This window comes from Brachyhypopomus gauderio, chromosome 17 (genome assembly GCF_052324685.1).
Source record: "Brachyhypopomus gauderio isolate BG-103 chromosome 17, BGAUD_0.2, whole genome shotgun sequence".
NCBI lineage: Eukaryota > Metazoa > Chordata > Actinopteri > Gymnotiformes > Hypopomidae > Brachyhypopomus > Brachyhypopomus gauderio.
The window spans coordinates 9,545,856-9,567,999 of NC_135227.1; the positions used below are offsets into that span (position 1 = coordinate 9,545,856).

Sequence of the window (22,144 nt, forward strand, 5' to 3'; positions counted from 1 at the left end):
TACTGTTAGTCTTGGTAATATTAAAAGTTTAAGTGTGCCATAATTTGTCAATTGTGATTTTCACCCCAATTGAGATTTGTCCTCTGCATTTACCCATCTGTGCAGTGAGAACACACAGACACACACACTGTTGATCACTAGGGGGCTGTGGTGCACACATGCCCAGTGCAGAGCATCTATAATAATAGATTTGTTTGGTTTGTCTAAGTAATTTGGTAGGTGTTTCTCCATGCTTGTGTAGAATGTCCAGTAACATCAAATACATTTCTGTGTCCAAGCAGGAGTGAGTCCCTGTGCCATTTGCCACGGACGTCCAGAGTGTGTGTGGAAGCCACCACTCTCCACCGCTGCTCCAGTCTGCCCATGGTGCTGGAGCAGGGTGCTAGCACTGACACACTCCCACCCCAGGAGTGTCTCCCAGACATCTGGAAGACCTGGACTGAGGAGGTCTTACTGCCACCGGAAAACATCAGGACCAGGACGGACCAGGACGCCAGCAGATCCTGCCCGGTTTCTGGTGAGAAGCAGGAGAACCAGCTTTCGAAGGATGAGGTCCAGGTGGAGGAGAACCTGGATCTCTCAGACGCTCTGGATGCGGGTCTCACCACTGCAGACCTGGAGAGGGAGGTGGGCAGGCTGAGCCAGGCTATGGCCCAGTGGGGGCGGGACAGCGCCTTCCACCTGTGCCGGAGAGGAGCGCTGTACAAAAAACTCGGCCATCTCGGTCACGCCCTCCAGGATCTCAATGCTGTAAGCCCCGCCCCATCTACCATAATTAGTTTTTCCTCGAAAAGTTCTAATTTTCTGATATGACCTTCTGGTACATCCAGCTTGGCCTGTGTCAAGAGATCGATCTGTTATGCTTGTGTAAAAGGCCATCTCCCTGGAGCCTAATTTACTGGATGCCTACTGGCACAGACACAGCATCTACCTGCTGAGAAGCGTCCCCGATAGAGCTCTCCCTGATCTGAACTTCATCATCAGGCACAACCCCAAGCATGCAGGTAGACAGCAGAGCTCAGCTCTGCCTTGACCTTCCTTCTTCCCTCTATAGTAAAAAATCCAAACATTCACTTATCATCAGTTAAAACAAGCTCCACCGTGTGTGTGTGTGAGATAAATGTAGCATGTGTGAGAGACCACATCTTTTGGACTTGTGCATCCAGATGCATTTAAATCAAGAGCAGAGATCTACAGAATGAGAGGGGAGACCACACTGGCGATAATAGACTACACACAGGCCATCAAGAACAACCCCGATAATGCTGAAAACTACTTTAAAAGAGCTGAGATGTATAGCAAGAGCAATAAGATCACGTTGGCAATGGAGGATTATGCCAAGGTAAGCCTTGTTCAAACTAATATCAACAGATGTTATATGACCTGACTTTGATCCACCAAGAGAAACAGGCCCTCTGTACTCTACACTTTGATATTTTAACCTTTGCTGAACATAAAGGATTCTGGCTTGCCAGTGCAGTGAGCAGGCATTAGGCATCATTACTTTGTAAATGTCAGTCTCTTATTTTGGTGTGTGCAGGTCACTGACTCTTATTGCTGTTCTCACCGATAATAGTTGCACATCATTTCACACGTGTCTGCATCTCTGACACATTCGTATCTGACCTGCAGACATTTGCCATTGACCCGGCAAGGACAGATGCGTTAATGACCCATGGCCTACACCACTTCCACAACCAAGCCTGGAGGGTGGCCCTGGAGGACTTCTCCCTCCTGCTGACCCAGGAGCCCACCAATAGCAGGGCCAGGTGCCCACTGTCCCCCTGTTTAAGAGTCTGTTTACTTGTGTGTTGTCACAAGCAAACCTTGAGCTGCAAAAATATATTTAAACTAATGTAGAAAATAATGCAGAAACATGATGAGCTTTACTTTTGTCACTAATTTGAGCATCTTGATTTCTTAAATATTAAGGATTTTATTTCACGAGTTCTTTGTTCTTTATATTGTTATTGAAATATGATTCTTTCAGTAAGACTACTCTCTAGAGTGTATATATAATTTAAATAGTGTTTATGTTTATGACCTCATATGACTCATGTTTAAAAAGTGTTTATGACCTCATTCATTAATAAACTTAAACAATTTTTATGTTTTTCATTTTATTTAGTTTCTTTACTCTGAATTTTGCAGGACATACAGAGGAAGGGTCTTTGCCAAGCTTGGCCAGTTTCAGGATGCCATTGAGGACTTTTCCCTGGCTGTTCACTTGAATCCCAGGGACTGGCTGGCTTTTTACCACCGTGGCTGTGTGCTGAGGAAGATAAGGCCCGCTACAGCCCTAAGAGACTTCAGTATTTCTGGTACACGCACACGCACACACACACACACACACACACACACACACACACACACACACACACACACACACACACACACACACACGCACACACACGCACACACACACACACACATACCACAATTTGTTTTTAAAACAAATGTTGTCTTTGTTGGTTTGTTTGTGTTATTACTTCTGTGACCAGAATGTTTGTAATTTTAGAAAGGGTCATATAAGGACATATGAGGTCATCACCTTCATTCTTCATATGGTCACATGAAGACCCTTAAGTCCTTATATGATATCATACGTTATATCATGTAATCTGTAATATTTGTTGAGGTCATATGCAACAATGATTGCCCTTTAACTCTGCATTCCTGATTATGTGCCCGTCATGTTTAATATATGGCTCGAGTAGGGACCTTATGAAATGTGCTATTCTGCTCAGCAGTGGCAGTGTGAGTATCAGCTGTTAATCCTTAGGCGCCATGTGTCTTGTGAAATGTGGCAGGACTGTGTAGAGTGTAATCTCAGAATATTATAACTATGTTATGAGTGCTATGTGTTTGTGTCTGTGTGATGGCTCTGTGTATGTTTGGCATGTGTTTGGGGTGTGTGTGTGTGTGTGTGTGTGTGTGCGTGTGCATATGCATGTGTGTGTGCTCCAGTGCTTATTAACGATGGTCCAGAGAATGTGGGAGCGTTCCTTCACCGTGGCTTGCTCTACTCTCATCTCCAGCAGTGGCAGCAGGCCTTGGCAGACTTTGAAGCTGTGATTCATATGGACAGGTGATGTCTCTCCTCTGAGTGCAAGAACACGATCTCATATCCTCTTGTTCATATCAAAATCCACACCAAAATGAATAAATGTTCACCGATGGCATGTCTTTTCTTAAACGGTTTCTTAAATAAAAATTTCAGATAGATGAGAGTTGTTTTGCTAAGATGCTTTTAATACAGACACTCGTAATCGTGCATTTCATTGTTTTGTTGCTATGACATTACAGAACTGTCACTGTGGCGCATATCAACCTGGGACTTATATATATGCTGAAGATGGGCCAGAATTATGATGCCATCAAAATGTTCAGCAACGCTTTAAAGGTGGAACCCACATACATAAGAGGATATATATGCCGGGCCAGAGCTTATCACAATGTAAGGAAATGTCCTGTCAAACACTTTAGGTCAATGGCTTCCTAACGAATCCCATGAGAACCATGGGAACTATGATGTTTGGACACAATATGCCATTGAAGTGTTTGCCCTTTACAAAATAGGTGAATAATCTGGAGAAAGGCCTGAAGGATCTGACTAGGGCCATACACATGAGGCCAGAGGACCACCAGCTGCACATCATGAGGTAGGTTTGATAACAGGAGTATCCAGTCTTGTGTCTTGTGTCTTAGGTGTAAAAGAAGCAGAAATTAAGCATAACAGTCTTTTGTTTCTTTATGCAGAGGGAAGTACTTGTGTGATATGGAGAAGTTTGATCTGGCAAAGTTCTGTATTCAGTATGCAGCAGAAATGAACAGAGGTATTGATTTAACTGCCCCTTAAGGTCTGCCATTCTTAGTCAACAGTAAAGAAACACAGTGTGACTCAAAACCAAGCAACCCAATGTAGCTATGATTACATGAAGGTTCAGGATGACTATCTGTGTTATATTTAGCCGTCTTATGGTGTGATGTGTTCTGCAAACCCCCTGCTCCATGGCCAACTAAACACCGTGCTGTTACGGCACTCGGGGTAGATGGAACGGTGCGGGTGTGGAGGTAATGTCCCTGTGTGTCATCTCTCCTGTGCGTTTGCAGCTCTGGGTTCATCCCCACTGCAGCAGGCTGCAGTCCAGTGTTTCCTGGGAGACAATGCTGAGGCCATGGAGAGCCTGCAAGCAGCTGCCAGGGCCCAAGGCAGCCCTTCCGTGTTCACCCTGTTAGGGAGGACCCAGATGAAGGCGCACAAGTTCATGGTACGGCTTCACCCTCCTGAAGGCATCCTGTTTATGTCAGCAAGCCAACATGTGGACCGTTTAAACAGTACACAAGTCATGTCTGCATCCATAGTTCTATTGCTTGTTACTGTTGGGTAAAGGCCTCTTGACTAACATTCTTAGTTTTGTTTTATTACTGTAATAAATGTAGTTAATTTTTACTAAATTAGGTGTGATTTTGCTCTCAGTGTACACCAACAACAGCACAACGCCAGTGTATACATAAATTAAAATCTAGAAAACAAGGCACACAGTGTGTAATATCTGGTCATATCTACAGGAAGCAGTGGAGAGCTTCCGAACAGCTCTTTCACTCCTCACTGCCAGTGAAGTGCGTCTCTGTAATGCACCAGGGGCCTCTGATCTCTTCTACCTCACTGGTGTATGCTACATGGCTAGGGTGATGCAGGTACAAGGAACACACACCTGGACAATACAGCTCAGTCCATTCTGAAACACTTTGAATATATACACACACAGTGTACATATATACACACACACACACACACACACACACACACACATACATAATTATACACAGTGTACACATTCATATATGATATATATAAATGTGCCAGGGTGAAGACAGTGTGCTGCCTCAGGCCCTGGATGCATTTAGCACTGCAGTGAGGATCAACCCTGACCATGCCGACGCCTTCCACCAGAGAGGTCTGTGTCACGTGCGTCTGCAGCAGGCGAAGAGCATGCAGGACTTCAACAGAGCCCTCCACATCAACCCCGACTCCTACCAGGTCCCTCCGGCCTTTGGCCCACATTCTGTCTCATTACCACATCAGTGGGATCAGGATACAGGATTCCTGTTCTCTTAGGCAAAGCAAACATTCATATACTGTGTGCTCCACACTGTCACTTAATAGTGTTTTTAATTAGTTGCATGAACTTCAAAAGGCTATGATACCCGTAACAGCAACTGGTGTCCACCAGGTGGTCAGTTAGTGGTAGTTCAGTGGTGTGAGGGACAGGTGAAGTGTGCAGGGGACAGGTGAAGTGTGCAGGGGACAGGTGAAGTGTGCAGGGGACAGATGAAGTGTGCAGAGGACAGATGTAAAGGAAATATTCATACTATGTCTTATTGATCGTTTTCCCATTAAACCTCAGGCTCCTTCCTCTGCAGTTTATTTATTTACCATACAGATATAATAAACCCCCTTTTCAGTTAGAAGGTACTATTGACCCAAATAGTCAATGATGTGTTGCATTAAATAACATAGTGAGCATATTTTGTACTATGATTCCTTAAACAGCATAATGAGTATCGTGACATCATCTGATGGTATATTTTCTGTCCTTACATACAAACATTGCCTTTTTTGTGTTGGTACCTATTCATTTGTCATAAAACATATAACCATCACAATCTTCTTTTACTTAAAAAAAACTGGCATATTATGAAATCTTATACACTATTGGTACAAACAGAGATGTTTTCCATGCTTTCCTGGTAATAGGTGTATCTAAGCCGTGCTGCTCTATATGGGGCTAAAGAGCAATATTCAAAGGCAATTCTCAACTGTAATGAGGCTATCAGGATCAAGCCAAAGAGCATCAGGGCCTACTTATACAGAGGAGCTCTCAAAATCTATTTAAAGGTATGCATATCCAGTGGTGATACTGATTGATCATTTGGACAAATATTTTAGACTTTGTATTTACAGGTTTACCCTGTTTCAGGTGTACAAGGAAGCAGTGAAGGATTTGACCATGGCCATTAAAATTGATGCCACCTGTTCCTTAGCATTCTATAACCGAGGAGTGTGTTACCAGCAGCTGGGGGACTATGAGCAGGTGACATTCTTCTCGTCTGCACCAGTCTTTCACAACCATCATCTACTCAGCTTTGACTTCCCGCAGTGTTGCCATTTGTATATTTAATGCACATTTGCTGTCTTCCCCACTGAGTTTAATCCTTTGCTGTTTCAAGGCTCTCCGAGACTACAGCATCGTTCTGCTTCTTCCCAGTCAGAAGGAGACTGAACTCAGAGTGCTAATAAACCGTGCCCTTGTCTACACAGAGCTCAATGACCATTACGGTGCCTTGCAGGTAGGCAGATCCGGTCAGGTCAGACATGTTTGCAGTGTTAGTGTTCAGGCTTCTGAGTTTCTTCTCACTGTTATTACCACTTTTATCAGTAGAGCAGGTTTCTCTGTGGTGCCCTCTGTCAGTACTGGAGCAGTACATGTGGGTGGTGTTTGGGTTAAAGATGAAAAGCTGAAAACTAGGCAAGGAGGCATAATATTTCTTTTGAGTGTTCTGACCACATATCTACTAGAATGTCAACATTTGTTACAGAATAGATATACAGTTAGTAGTTTACTATTTTACAACCCAAATTGCAGGACACATTTAAAAGGAGGGTTGTATTTAGCTATATAACATTTGTATAGAAGTATTTAACTTTATACCATTAAAATTGAACAGTGATGAGAATGATTATTTTTCCTGTGTTTAAATGAAGGACTTGAAAGCTGCTTCCATGAAACAGCCAGAGGATGCAGTTATATACCATGCTCTGGGAGTCTATTACCACAGGTCTGTACTCTCCTGCCCCTTCCATAGTCTATTACCACAGGTCTGCACTCTCCTGCCCCTTCCATAGTCTATTACCACAGGTCTGCACTCTCCTGCCCCTTCCATAGTCTATTACCACAGGTCTGCACTCTCCTGCACCCTCTGTTGTCTGTTGTCTGGAGCCTTGACTGTTGCTGTGGAACTGTGGAACCACCCTGCAACCACAGACTTGTGTTAACGGGCCGCCCAATGGAGGATGGGTTCCCTTTTGAGTCTTGGTCCTCCCGAGGTTTCTTCCTAATCCCCACCCTATAGGGAGTTTTTCCTCGCCACTGTCGCCTTTGGCTTGCTCATTAGGGATCTGGACCCATACGATTGTAAAGCTGCTTTGTGACAACGTGTGTTGTGAAAAGCGCTATATAAATAAATTTGACTTTGACTTTAATATCATAGGTCTGCAATCTGTCTTACTCTTTTCATAGTCTGATACTACATTCATGTCGTAGGCTAGGTACACAGTCCTTCTGTTGAATCATCAGTCTGACTGTACCATATTTAAATGTGGAGTTTGTACTTTAAAGATCACATGTAGTTCAGCTCCTGAACAGCTTGACTATTAGATGATGTGTTAGGGTGCAGGGCTTAGTATGCTGCAGACTGGCCTTCACTGCTGGATTCAGGACACAGCTTTAAGAACACAGTGTAGTACAGCACGAAGTGCTAAAAAGCATGCAGAAAGCATCTTTGAGAGAAGACATTGTAAGAGCAAAGGTGTGAGTGGACAGAAAACAAGGCTTTACTTAAGCAAACAAACAGAAATGAAAGATGCTAGCAGTGTGAGCATCTCATTGTCATCTTAGCTCTTGGCTTTCAGGACTGTGAATGTGAAGCACTGAGTCGGGCACCTGGAGAAACTAAATAAGGGGAAATAAAAAGGGAGAGATGAGGAGGACGATACACCAGTGACTGAGACTGGGGAGATGAGGAGGACGATACACCAGTGACTGAGACTGGGGAGATGAGGACGATACACCAGTGACTGAGACTGGGGAGATGAGGACGATACACCAGTGACTGAGAATGGGGAGATGAGGACGATACACCAGTGACTGAGACTGGGGAGATGAGGAGGACGATACACCAGTGACTGAGACTGGGGAGATGAGGAGGACGATACACCAGTAACTGAGACTGTGGAGATGAGGACAATACACCAGTAACTGAGACTGGGGAGATGAGGACGATACACCAGTAACTGAGACTGGGGAGATGAGGAGGACGATACACCAGTGACTGAGGAGATGAGGAGGACGATACACCAGTGACTGAGACTGGGGAGGTGAGGACAATACACCAGTAACTGAGACTGGGGAGATGAGGACAATACACCAGTAACTGAGACTGGGGAGATGAGGACGATACACCAGTAACTGAGACTGGGGAGATGAGGAGGACGATACACCAGTGACTGAGGAGATGAGGAGGACGATACACCAGTGACTGAGACTGGGGAGATGAGGAGGACGATACACCAGTAACTGAGACTGGGGAGATGAGGACAATACACCAGTGACTGAGACTGGGGAGATGAGGACGATACACCAGTGACTGAGAATGGGGAGATGAGGACGATACACCAGTGACTGAGACTGGGGAGATGAGGAGGACGATACACCAGTGACTGAGACTGGGGAGATGAGGAGGACGATACACCAGTAACTGAGACTGTGGAGATGAGGACAATACACCAGTAACTGAGACTGGGGAGATGAGGACGATACACCAGTAACTGAGACTGGGGAGATGAGGAGGACGATACACCAGTGACTGAGGAGATGAGGAGGACGATACACCAGTGACTGAGACTGGGGAGGTGAGGACAATACACCAGTAACTGAGACTGGGGAGATGAGGACAATACACCAGTAACTGAGACTGGGGAGATGAGGACGATACACCAGTAACTGAGACTGGGGAGATGAGGAGGACGATACACCAGTGACTGAGGAGATGAGGAGGACGATACACCAGTGACTGAGACTGGGGAGATGAGGAGGACGATACACCAGTAACTGAGACTGGGGAGATGAGGACGATACACCAGTAACTGAGACTGGGGAGATGAGGACGATACACCAGTGACTGAGGAGATGAGGAGGACGATACACCAGTGACTGAGAATGGGGAGGTGAGGACGATACACCAGTGACTGAGAATGGGGAGATGAGGACAATACACCAGTGACTGAGACTGGGGAGATGAGGAGGACGATACACCAGTGACTGAGAATGGGGAGATGAGGACGATACACCAGTGACTGAGACTGGGGAGATGAGGACGATACACCAGTGACTGAGAATGGGGAGATGAGGACGATACACCAGTGACTGAGACTGTGGAGATGAGGACGATACACCAGTGACTGAGACTGGGGAGATGAGGAGGACGATACACCAGTGACTGAGACTGGGGAGATGAGGACGATACACCAGTAACTGAGACTGTGGAGATGAGGACAATACACCAGTAACTGAGACTGGGGAGATGAGGAGGACGATACACCAGTGACTGAGGAGATGAGGAGGACGATACACCAGTGACTGAGACTGGGGAGGTGAGGACAATACACCAGTAACTGAGACTGGGGAGATGAGGACGATACACCAGTAACTGAGACTGGGGAGATGAGGACAATACACCAGTAACTGAGACTGGGGAGATGAGGACGATACACCAGTAACTGAGACTGGGGAGATGAGGCGGACGATACACCAGTGACTGAGACTGGGGAGATGAGGAGGACGATACACCAGTAACTGAGACTGGGGAGATGAGGAGGACGATACACCAGTGACTGAGGAGATGAGGAGGACGATACACCAGTGACTGAGACTGGGGAGATGAGGAGGACGATACACCAGTAACTGAGACTGGGGAGATGAGGACAATACACCAGTGACTGAGAATGGGGAGATGAGGACGATACACCAGTGACTGAGACTGGGGAGATGAGGACGATACACCAGTGACTGAGACTGGGGAGATGAGGAGGACGATACACCAGTGACTGAGAATGGGGAGGTGAGGACGATACACCAGTGACTGAGACTGGGGAGATGAGGACAATACACCAGTGACTGAGACTGGGGAGATGAGGAGGACGATACACCAGTGACTGAGGAGATGAGGAGGACGATACACCAGTGACTGAGACTGGGGAGATGAGGACGATACACCAGTGACTGAGACTGGGGAGATGAGGACGATACACCAGTGACTGAGACTGGGGAGATGAGGACGATACACCAGTGACTGAGACTGTGGAGATGAGGACGATACACCAGTGACTGAGACTGTGGAGATGAGGACGATACACCAGTGACTGAGACTGGGGAGATGAGGACAATACACCAGTGACTGAGACTGTGGAGATGAGGACGATACACCAGTGACTGAGACTGGGGAGATGAGGCGGACGATACACCAGTGACTGAGACTGGGGAGATGAGGAGGACGATACACCAGTAACTGAGACTGGGGAGATGAGGAGGACGATACACCAGTGACTGAGACTGGGGAGATGAGGACGATACACCAGTGACTGAGACTGGGGAGATGAGGACAATACACCAGTAACTGAGACTGGGGAGGTGAGCGAGGGTTATAATAGGAGCGTGCAGAATGAGACAACTGGCTGGCTACTGGACAGAGTGTGACACGTGCATTAGTTAATTGAACAGTATTCACAATACCGTTAATTAGATAAATAACATATTCTGCCTTGAAAAAGGAATGGTCATTTTCTGTTGTCTATCTATATTTCTGAACGTAATCTCAGAATGAGTCAGACTTTAGTGTTGGTTTCTGATCACCATTACAGAGGACCAAGCTATCCAGCGTGGGTTCTGTATATACCAACTTTAGTCATGCTGTCACCACAGCAAGCTGCTCTGAGATTGAGGTCTGCATGGGGTGTAGTGGTGTGTATTTCCCAAAAGCTTGGCATGCAGGAATTGTTTCGTCTGCCTGAATTCATTACTGGGGAACAAAAGCATGGCCTCGGTGCAGCATACACACAGGCTCAGAACACAGGCATACCGCCGTGGCTTTGAGAACCAAACAGCTTGTTAAAAGCAATTTTAGATGCAAGGTCACAGTAGCTGAGAGCGAGGAATAGGATTTTAAAATAGTTTAATTCTTCCCACAATGAAGTGTCCTGTCAGTGGTGTGTAAGGCTATTATGTGTCTTGTCACATCTGGGCACTACAGCTGCAATCCGCATGGCACTTGGCTGCTTAATCATACGATGTCTAAACTGTGAAACGTGTGATTATATGTGTAATCCAGCGCCTCCAGCTTCACAACAAGGTGACTCAGATGGACCAGTTGCCAAATAACTCTTTGGTTTTTGTTTGTTTGTAATTTTGTTTTTATTAGTATTATTATTGTTTTGTTGATGATATATTCACAAGGCCCTGAAGTACAGAAAGTCACAGTGTTTATTATGTCTGTCCATTGTTGGTCCCTGTACTGAAAGCGTGGTGTGATGTTCCTCAAAGGCTGGGGCAACTGCCGGAGGCGGTGAACGCCCACACACAGGCGTTGAGACTCAACCCTTTCCTGCTGGATGCCTACATGGGACGTGGGAATGTCTTCATGGACTATGGCCACACCCAGGCAACCAAACAGGCCCAGAGGGACTTCCTGTCTGCTCTACACCTCAACCCTTGCTGCTCCAGCGCCCGCATCGCCTTGGCCTACAATTTTCAGGTGCTGGATTGTGTTGCAGACATGGCTTTTCACCGCATAATACAAAATGGAGTTTTGAGATGCATGGGAGATGGTCAGGGCTCGGTGTTGTAGTCAGAGTCCCTCGCCAAATCGTCTGATCAACATTTAAAAGGGCTTGTTCCACAGACGTGGACATGTAATGTCATTTCATCTCAGATTTTCTAAAATTAAACCTGTCCCATCATTCACAACGCTCATGTGTCGACATGCTAGTCTGAGTTACTGGACCTTAATATATACCTCAGGCAGCTTTTGGAACAGTGAGAAATGTTTCTCTCATGGGAAGATTAATTAGAGTGCAGCAAGTTCATCTTGGTGGTCCAGACAAGGATGTGTCCCATCAAAATGAATTGCCCTCCACACAGCTCATTAAACTTCCGAACTGCTCTGACTACAGTGCTGATGAAACTGACCAACACGTTTTATTTGCTCGAGCATTTTAGAGTGCAGTTCACATGTTTAGTCATGTAACACCAAAATTGCTGGTCTTTTTTGAGTTATTGTGGTTTATTGTTATGTATTCTGTAGTTATGTCAAAATTATGGCATTGTATGAGATTGTATAGGTAACAGGTATGACCTACCTGTATAGGAACCCTGTATTCTACATGTTCTATGTGCACTGGTGTTGTAGTCAGAGTCCCCGCCATATTATCTAATCAACATTTTAAAGGCTTTTTCATCAGAAATGAACATGTGACATACAGTATTATGTTGGATTTCTAAAATGAATGTCTTGTTCTGTCACTCTCACTTTTAGGTTCTTTGTTAGTGGATATTAAAGGTCTCTTGAGTGCTAGTTCTCTAAACAAAACATTAGCTAATATATTTGTGAATATTTTATACTATAGTGTAATGTTTGGGCATTGTACTGGAGTGTATAGACAGTATACACTGAGAACTCTGTTTAAACATTTTTTTGGCAACACACACATAGATGGATGATGTCTGGGGGGAACTGGGTGAAAAAGAAACCAGGCATCATTAGTCAGTCTGCCATTCCTTTAGAATATTTCTCCTTAATAACTGTGGTGTACTTGATAACATTGTGAGTCTCTCTCTTCTGCATGTGCAATTGTCCTTTGCACTTAAAAGTAACTGCAATGCTAACTGGTCAGGCATTCAAAAAATGTTACAAATGAGACTCCACAGTCATAACTGTGCCCTTACACAAGTAGGAATTTCTCTACATATGACTTTTCACTGACTTTTCACTGCGGTCTGACGTCAGAAACATTGTAGCCTTGTCCCTCCAGTGAGCAGGCCTCCGTTTCCTGTCATCGCTCCTGTTGACTTCTGCCCTGATGCCCATTAAAGCCTCTGGCTGGGTGTCAGACAAGTGACAAAACAGTCAAAAAGAGGACAAACATTTAAATTGGTTACAGAACATTCATTGTCATGTAGAAGTGGTTATAAATGGTTTGCCTGCTTGTAATGATCTTGCCTTAGTGTTTTTAACACACCCAACCTTGTTACTTGATTCAGGTTAACACATATACCTGAGGTACATACAAATGCAGTAGTGGGTGATTGTCAGAGTACAGGCAGGGAAACAGCCATCCTCTCATCACCTGGGCAGACAGATCCATATCTGATTCCTCTGCCCTTTTCACTGAATTCGTCCTCATTATCTGCTCACTCTTATACTGGTATTGATTTTAACCGTGCACTTGATTCCCATGTATCAGGTGTTTGGATTCTTCCAGAGAGCCTGGAATCAGTTCACCGTGGCGATGGAGATGGAGCCCAGGTGCTGGACAGCCTATGAGGGAAGAGCTGTTGTGAGTCTGCACATGGGAAATGCAGACGCAGCCTTTCAGGACATAAACAATGCTCTGAAGGTATCGGCATGGCAACTGATCGACTTGGTTTTTTACCAAGCTAGTATGTGCAGAGTTGCTGTTGAGATGAAAAGCTTCCCTGGATGTATATTTTGTTGATGGTTACATCATGAATCACTTGGGAGATCTAGAAAATAATTGAGGCATTCATATTTCAAATTAAAATGTAGATTGTTAAAAATAATTTTAGTTCATCCATTATATGATACATTAAAAGATTAAAGTGCACAGCCTAATGTAATGTTCTGCTCTCTGGGAAAGTCTTTAGCATTTTTCTAAGAGACATCTGCTTTCCTCCATTTCAGTGCAATCCTGAGTCAGAGCAGCTTCTCACAAACCGAGGTGTGATAACCCAGTTCATGGGGGACAAGCCCAGTGCCATGAGAGACTACCAGTCAGCCATCTCCCTCAACCCCACGTTCGCTCTGGCCTTCTTCAATGCTGCTAACCTCTTCTTCTACAACAGGCAGTTTGAACAGGTAATAGTTGGGGGCACTGCATAATTTTCATATAAAGTTGAGGTGGTTTGACACTTGCACACTAGCAGTGAATCTCTCTTTTCTTTTTGCTTTTGCTTGAACTGCGCTGGCTCAGGCATGTGCATATTACAGCCGGGCCTTTGAGCTCGAACCCAATGATGAGGCCACCGTGCTGAACCGAGCTATTGCCCGGGCTCTGCTGCGGGATGTTCCAGGATCCTTGCAGGACTTCAGCGAGGCGCTGCGTCTCAGCCCTCAGTCGGCACATGTGTACTTCAACCGGGCCAACCTGTATGTCTCGCTCAGGAGATACAAGGCTGCAGAGAAGGACCTCACACACGGTGGGCCACAGCTGAATGCTGGTACACTTAGATGTAATGATATACTGTATGTATTTGTCTGATTATCTATATGTACACATTCAAACACATCTAACATGTCATCAAGCTATTCACTGAACCGTAGCATGTTGTTACTAAATAAAAGGTCTTGGTCATGTATTCATTACTTCATTGGGAGTAAAGGGTAAGTTTCTTAGAGATTATAAATCAAGTTTGTTCCAGCCCGGTCTCAGCACAGATGTTTCTGTATACGATGCCAGCCACTTGGTAATGGTGTTTCATGATAAGTGCTGTATTGTCTCAGAGGCATCTTTGCACAGCCTGCATCTAGTGTCCTGCCTGGTGTGGTAGAGCCCAGTTTCTATTGATCTTGTATTGAGAGCTTGTTCCTGAGCTGCCATGATTAGTGCCTCTGTGCTGTCACTCTTTGCCAGTGAACCCTAATAAATGGTAAAGGTTTTGATAGTTCACATCTTGTTCTGTCCATTCAGCGGACGTCTCAGGACTAGCCTCACTCTTTGTAGGTATTTGGCCGTAGGTGGTTTCCTTGTGCTCTTCCTATGTTCCTACATGACTCCCATTTGCCTATGGGATTCCAGAGTACTTTTAGCTTCCTTCAACATCTGTGAACTTTCCTTCTGGTAGTGTGATCTCTCTATCTTGAAAACATCTGAATACACAGGGCACAGGGCATGTCCTTGGTAAATCCAGCAGGTGACTTGTGCTATTTGCCTGACATTGGCCACTAGGGTCATCATCCAAACCCCAACAGGGTTCTTGATGAAGGCTCTTAGAGTCCGCTTGATGTTATTCCGGCTTCAAGGATCCATGTGTGGGTCAGTGAATCAAAGGTTTTCTTTTAGGCGATCTAGGTGCACATATGGACATAAACCTTTTGTCAACAAAAATGGTCAGAGGATGATGTCAAGAATCGTTGTCATGAACAGGCAGTATACAATGAACAAACTGCAACTGAACACGACACTGGTGCTCCAGCTAACATGTCTGAGTGCACAACTCCACAGTTCAGGCTGGTGGAGATGGAGTGATGGTGTGGGAAACATGTTCTTGATACACCCTGAGTTCTTCTGATATCTCTGGATGGATGCTTGGAGACTATGGCTTACCTAAGCACTGTGGCTGATTCAGCCCTTCGTGGCAGCTGTTTACAGTTTATTCTCTGTACATACTGTATGTATAAGATGTGCAGACATTCATGCACAGTATTTAAAACTGAATCTAGTCTATTTGACCCAGTATCACAGAAAATAAGTCCTTTTTAGCTCAAGTAACCTAGACACTGTTGTCTAAAACAAGAGGCAGATGGTTACTATGGTTACAGTGTACACCAAGTGCTAGATTTCCGATGACTTTGCCCAGCAGCAAAGGACCTAAAGTTTTGATGTTAACTCTGATTTGAACTGTTTCAGATGTTTTTCTAATATAAAGAATTTCCATTATTAGCCTTGTAGAGAAATACTTAGGTCTCTCTATAGTTGATCTATTATATTCTCTATTAATAGAGATTTCACTTTACATTTCAACATTTTTCGCTACATTTATTTTTACATATATGTAAAATAGTGTTCACATGCACATTGATCCCAACTTCATACCTCATACCAGGTAATTTTCATGGTTCACTGGAATCAGCATTTGCAAATGTGCTGACTGAATGATGGTAATTTATGAAAATGTACTAGGCAAATGGGCTTTAAATGCTCCCTCTTGTCTCTCCCTTTGGGTTGTAAAGCACCGTACCCTCCCCTACACCACTCTCATTTTATATTTGATAAATGGAGATGTATTTAGCAACAACTGTGTGATATACTTCTGCAGTCTGTGTGTAGTGACACGGGGTGTTAGTGAATAAGAGTATTGTGTTGCTGATACTAATTAAGGCCCATCATTCAATTCTAACAATTTGTATGGGAGCTCCACTGATGACTGACAGGTGATGGTCCATTCTTCTCTATGGACATGTAATTACACACATAATACTTTTCAGCAGAATGGGGTATGTCATGCAAGTAACACAGAGGTGTGTGTGTGTGTGTGTGTGTGTGTGTGTGTGTGTGTGTGTGTGTGTGTGTGTGTGTTGTAGCTCTAGAGCTTCAGCCTGATGATGCTCTGCTGTACAAGCTCAGGGCAGATGTCCGTGGTCATCTGGGACTGATAGATCAGGCGGTGGAAGACTATAGAACTGCAGTGGAACTCCAGGACATCACGCAGCATTCTCATCCACACCTCTTTGACAGGTGATGCCAGTCCCTTAGCAGTGGGCACTCACTGGGCACTACTAGATTAGCTAGATTAAGTTTTAACTTTAACAATTTGTGTGCATAGTTTTCTCACTGTAGATCTATTAGTAAAGTGGACTGTGGTGGTCGTCCTTGAATAGTGTGTACTAATGCAATTATGTAGAATTTCTACACATTTCAATGAAGGGCAGAACCAAACTCTACTCATCCCAGGTGCTTCACATTTCAGTGGAACTGTGCCATTTATACCCCTGCTTTTGGAATAGACATTGTAGTACTTTATAGTGACCTGAACTGTGTTGGAGGTGTAAAATATCACAGACACAAAAGTGAGAGAGATTGAGGGTCAAGGGAAATGACCAGCGTAATACTGGTGACCCGACACCTTCAGAAGACTGGCTCTCCTCAATCACGTTCCCCTCTGAGGGAGACGGAGAGAGAGAGAGTGTGAATGTGAGAGTGTTAACATGGCCATCTGCTCCTTTTTCTCACTGTGATGTGCTCAATACATCTCAAGGGCATCGTAAACCCCTCTCTGAACACAAACGCAGAGCGATATTATTAGACCTCAGACTAACTTTAACATTGTAATAGGACAAAATGACACAAATAGTTAATAGTGGTTCAGGTGATCTTGTGATGCTTTGAACTAACTCTTTGTGCCTTGTTCCTGGATCGACACTCCTCTGTTCTGAAGCTTTTTTTACTGTATCTACCCTTCCCTGAGCATTGGAACGCAGTAAACACTGAACGCTGCTGGGACGCCCAGGTCAGCGCCCAGCTAACCACCCACACCTGCAGCTGAGCTGATCACCAATCTGCACCCACCAATCGCTTCCGCAATCTGTCACTCACTTCTTAGTTTGTTGCGTTCCCTGGGCTCCTGCAGGTCCTCCTTCATTATCACCGCTTCGCCTTCGCCTCTGTGCCATTCTGAGCTCGTCTCAGATGCTTCCACATGCCACTAGCCTCCAGGCTCGCTTAGGTTCCCGTTAGGTTCTTTATCCTAGTTCACAGACTTCTTTTATTTTGCAGCTTGCTCGACAAGCCTGCTGTTTGTTTCCTGTTTAAATAAAGTTTGCTCACCTCTCCCCTTGTGCCTTCTTCCCTCACTCCAGCTCAGGCACACCTGTTGGGCCTTTTCTGATATGGGTTCCATTAATAGATGGTCCCATAAATTAGAATGGGTTTCAAATATAGAGGTAGGTGACTGATAGTCTACTGATAGGATTGCACAAAACATCAAAACAGACTCAAAATACAAAAGTGTTGCTGAAGTGTTACCTGTAGTGTTTGCAGAGACACTGCAAATCAATGAAAAATGTATAAAACATTTACATTAAAGTGGTACTTTGTTGATGTTATTGTTAGAAAAAACGGAAAGGCGGATTTGAAAAGTTGTGTACACTGCAAAGACACACTCAAAATGGACAATGTGAACTTACAGCACATACAAGAGAGGAACCTGCACCAAGCATAATCTTTAGACATTTATCACCACCAATCTATGCCAGAAGGATACAACTAAAGCAACTGGATAGTTTTTCAAAGAGGAAATATCCTGAAACCCACTACAACTCTCACTTTGAGCACAAATCTAAGGAGAAAAAGTTATGAAACCAGCAAGAACAGAAAAGACCAGAAAGCAGGGGACATTCAAAGTATCAGTATTTGTAATCAACTGTATCAAAACGAGTTTACATGACTTCACATTTTCTACAAATCCCAGAACTGGATTTTATAGGGAGCGTGATCTTCCATATGAATTGTAATGCCTGTCCAGCTGAAACGGTTTTTGGTCCAACTTACCAGAGAAACAGTGCATCTGGTTCAAATAGATCCAGGTGTTCAAATAGACCCCTGGCTCTTGTCTCACTCTGTGGATCTGAGCTGGTTGACCAGTATACAGTATTCTGATTTTGCAGTGAAGTATTTTAAACGAAGGGAATTACGCTGTAAATACTTCTGAAATGTTTAATTATCCTGTTGCGTCTGATCTCAGGGAGTGCCCAACCCAATCCAGGTCCAGATTCTGCCATTGTGATGCTTTCACAATCCAACAGATAGATAACCAACATGAAGAGACATGACTAAACTTAGGGAAAATCCAGAAATATGATGGATAACCAAAGCAAACACATTACCAGGAAAGTAATGCACGAGACAAGACAACAGGCTGAACGTACAATACTGAATGCAGGGATTTTCTGAGGACAAACCAAACAGGCTTCAAACAATGATCAGCAACAAGGAAGACAAAACACAGGGTTTAAATACACAACTAACCAAGGAATAAAACTGTTGAACACATGTGAACACAATGACGAGAGGGCGGAGCTACAAATAACAAGGGCGTGGCAGGAGAACACATGGGAAAACCAAAACATGAGCACAAGGAAAAACAAAGCAAAGTCATGACAGACAGGTGGAGGTGGGGCTAAGTGTGACAGCCATGAGTTTTAGTACTCCAACAGACTTTAAATCACCTCCACCTCCAAGCTGGTCTTGGTCTGGTTCACTTGAACGCTTGCAATTTGTTTGAGGAAATGGATATGGTTCGCTTTTAGTTGCAGTAAACTGAAGCTGATATAGTCAGCAATGTGGCTCAGTAAATCTGGTGGATAAAGATAAGTGTGTTGATGGTTATAATGTATAATGCTCCTGTTAGGTGCTACAGAGTAAAGGGTAGAAGTAATGGGTGGATTGTTCCTGTCATGTGTGAGTAATGGCAGGATGCTGAGACGAGTATTTTCAAAATACACAGCCTTATTAGCTAGTAAAGCGCCTGTCGCGCTTAGCAACAATAAACACAATCACAAAGACAAGCATGGAACACAACTAACACACACCTTATATGCAAAATGTATAATGTAGTATGAGCAAAAGCCAGACAATCTCAAAATAGTATGGATTGGATGCTTTTTAGAAGATTGCATATATGCAATCTACTAAAAAGCATCCAATCCATACTATGTTGAGATCTGTCACCTTTCCTGATTGCAACAGTACACATAATATATGTACTGTTGCAATCAGGAAAGCTAAGACAGATCATTATATTAAACAAACCAGAGAAATCTAAATAATCCAATGAAACCATAAGATCTATAGCTAACAACAAAACACATAAAAGCTATGGAGATTCCAACATGCATTATGAAGGACTCCAGGCAAAAATGTGAAGCTGAAATGCTTCATCTTTTTAATGTGCACTTCATTGTGTTTAGTAAAAGAGTTGGTCACCTCTATTCATACGAGTCCCTATAGGGTTAGCTCTGTTGAGCATCCTTTTGATTCTCAGTGCTTTAGTTTTACTCCTTTAACAGTTTTTGAGGTGTATGAAGCCCTTAGGCTTTTAGACACTAAAAAATCAGCAGGTCCAGATAACCAGAAACCATGTTTTCTCTTATGCAGCTTTTTAACCTTTCTGTAGCCTCAAATGAAATTCCCCAATGTGTGAAAATCTGCTATTGTTGCTCCGCAGGCAAAGCTGGAGACCCTACTGTACTTAATAACTACCGGCCAGTTTCTAAACTGTGTGTGCTGGCCAGAGTACTGGAATCTCTTGTCGGTAAACAAAGGATTTCCTCTCTAGTCAGAACATCTTATCTGATTTTCAATCTGGCTTTAGAAAAAAACAAGTGCAACAACAGCAGACCTAAAAGTAATAAATGATTTTATTTATTATTATTTATTTATTTATATTTGGACAACAAACAACACATTGCAGCTATTTTCATTGATTTATCAAAGGCATTCTACACTGGATCATTTATTACTACAACAGAGACTTTATAGAAATGGACTATCAGTGCAAACTTTAAGATGGTTCACCAATTATCTTTCAAATAGGACTCGGTGTGTAGATAGTTTCAGTTCTTGCTCGTTTTCTATAACAACATATGCATCAGGGCTCAGTTTTAGGACCACTATTATTCATTTTGTATTTGTGTAATGTTGATAAAAATGTCCCATATGCAAATTTTCACTTCTATGCAGATGATAGTCCAATAATGTTTAGTACCATTTTACAACAGGCTCTTTCTCAGCTTCAATTAGCTTTTAATGTCATTCTTTTCAAATTCAGAAATAAAATCAACTCTTCCAAAAATCACAACATTTCAAGGTTTGCAGATTGAGTTTGTATTCTAATATAAATATATAGGGATTTTACTTGATTTACTTTACTTACTGCCTCTTTTGCAGCTCACATTCAAGAGTTTTTAAATATGGATTCCTTTTAGAATTAAGTCCTGTCTTTCTTTTGAGGACAAAAAGAGGCTAGTCGTTGCAGATGTTCATGTCTGTTTTAGACTATGGTGATGCATCTTCCCAGAGCCTACATGTTCTGGATACAAGAGCACATCTTCTCAGAACCTACATGTTCTGGATACAAGAGCACATCTTCTCAGAGGCTACAAGTTCTGGATACAAGAGCACATCTACTCAGAGCCTACATGTTCTGGATACAAGAGCACATCTTCTCAGAGCCTGCATGTTTTGGATACAAGAGCACATCTTCTCAGAGCCTACATGTTCTGGATACTGACTATCATGGAGCTCTGAGGTTCATGGAGCTTTGAGGAACATTGACTCATCATTGGGCGTTGTATGCTTGTGTTGGCTGATTGGCTTTGTCTGTTCATAGACTCAAATATTGGCATGTCCTCATTCATAAATCCATTTTAGGTCTGCTTCCTCCATATCTTCAAGCCTACACCAGGCATAGAGACACGGCCACCTATAGCCTTCGGTCAAAGGATTTGTTTTTGTTGTCTGTACCAAAAATCCATACAGAAATGGGGGGGGGGGGGGGGGGGGGGGGGGGGTATTTAGCTATGCGGCTTCAGCACCTGGAAAATTTTACAAAATGACCTGAGAAGGAATAAACTGGTCTCTTTAGGGCTTATTGTTTTAATGACTTATGGTTGATTTATTTGATTTTGGGTGTGTGTATTGTTTATTTGTTTATGTGCTGCTGCCTTGGCCAGATTTTTAATCTCAGTTTGGTAATTCCTGGTTAAATTTAGGTTAGATAGAAAAAATAAAATTTGGATTTCCTAAGCAATTCATAGATGTTGTTTTTACTAGTGTTTTACCTACTTGGAGAATGGATTCACTGACCTATAAAGAATCAGCTGTTAAGACAATTCTTTTGATATTCTTTTGATGCGGACATCATCCTGCAAATAAAACTGTCTAATATAATACTGAAACACTTCAGAATCTATCCGGAGGATGCAGAGACTGCGTCCATTTTTATGGATCATCCACGTATCTCCTACAGAGGTAAAAATATCAAAAACATGCATCAAGAGTGAGATCAATGACCATTCAGATATTAACTGTGGGATTACAGCCTGCAGCCATTCTAGATGTGATACATGTACATTTATTAACACAGACATTAACTGTGAGACTACAGTCTGCAGCCACTCTATATGTGATACTGTAATAAATGTACATTTATTGAAACAGACACAAAAATGACGGGCAAAGTTGTTGTCACCAATTTCTCCTCATGCATTACTGTGGATGTTGTCAGCTGTATTACTTACAAGAGATGTAATATACACTAGAGAAACTTGCTGAGAGAGACTAGTCACTAGA

General features: G+C 43.5%; 1 protein-coding gene across 7 annotated transcripts in view; it reads left to right on the forward strand.

The window, feature by feature from the left end:
• ttc6 (tetratricopeptide repeat domain 6) overlaps window positions 1–21,308 on the forward strand; it is a 52,481-nt gene extending 31,173 nt beyond the window's left edge. For 6 of the 7 annotated variants that reach the window (XM_076978753.1, XM_076978749.1, XM_076978752.1 and 3 more), the window contains 22 exons: window positions 282–750; window positions 875–1,004; window positions 1,167–1,342; window positions 1,633–1,769; window positions 2,152–2,321; window positions 2,968–3,088; window positions 3,307–3,457; window positions 3,580–3,662; window positions 3,760–3,836; window positions 4,114–4,271; window positions 4,573–4,701; window positions 4,871–5,044; window positions 5,762–5,902; window positions 5,985–6,098; window positions 6,235–6,354; window positions 6,770–6,843; window positions 11,382–11,592; window positions 13,301–13,453; window positions 13,759–13,932; window positions 14,048–14,273; window positions 16,378–16,531; window positions 20,871–21,308. In XM_076978753.1, coding sequence (XP_076834868.1) covers window positions 282–750; window positions 875–1,004; window positions 1,167–1,342; window positions 1,633–1,769; window positions 2,152–2,321; window positions 2,968–3,088; window positions 3,307–3,457; window positions 3,580–3,662; window positions 3,760–3,836; window positions 4,114–4,271; window positions 4,573–4,701; window positions 4,871–5,044; window positions 5,762–5,902; window positions 5,985–6,098; window positions 6,235–6,354; window positions 6,770–6,843; window positions 11,382–11,592; window positions 13,301–13,453; window positions 13,759–13,932; window positions 14,048–14,273; window positions 16,378–16,531; window positions 20,871–21,117 — 3,589 coding nt within the window. In that variant the 3' untranslated portion in view covers window positions 21,118–21,308. Of the gene's footprint in view, window positions 1–281; window positions 751–874; window positions 1,005–1,166; window positions 1,343–1,632; window positions 1,770–2,151; window positions 2,322–2,967; window positions 3,089–3,306; window positions 3,458–3,579; window positions 3,663–3,759; window positions 3,837–4,113; window positions 4,272–4,572; window positions 4,702–4,870; window positions 5,045–5,761; window positions 5,903–5,984; window positions 6,099–6,234; window positions 6,355–6,769; window positions 6,844–11,381; window positions 11,593–13,300; window positions 13,454–13,758; window positions 13,933–14,047; window positions 14,274–16,377; window positions 16,532–20,847 lie in introns of all 7 variants that reach the window. The other variant, XM_076978755.1, reaches the window with a different exon arrangement.
• Window positions 21,309–22,144: the final 836 nt, after the last annotated feature.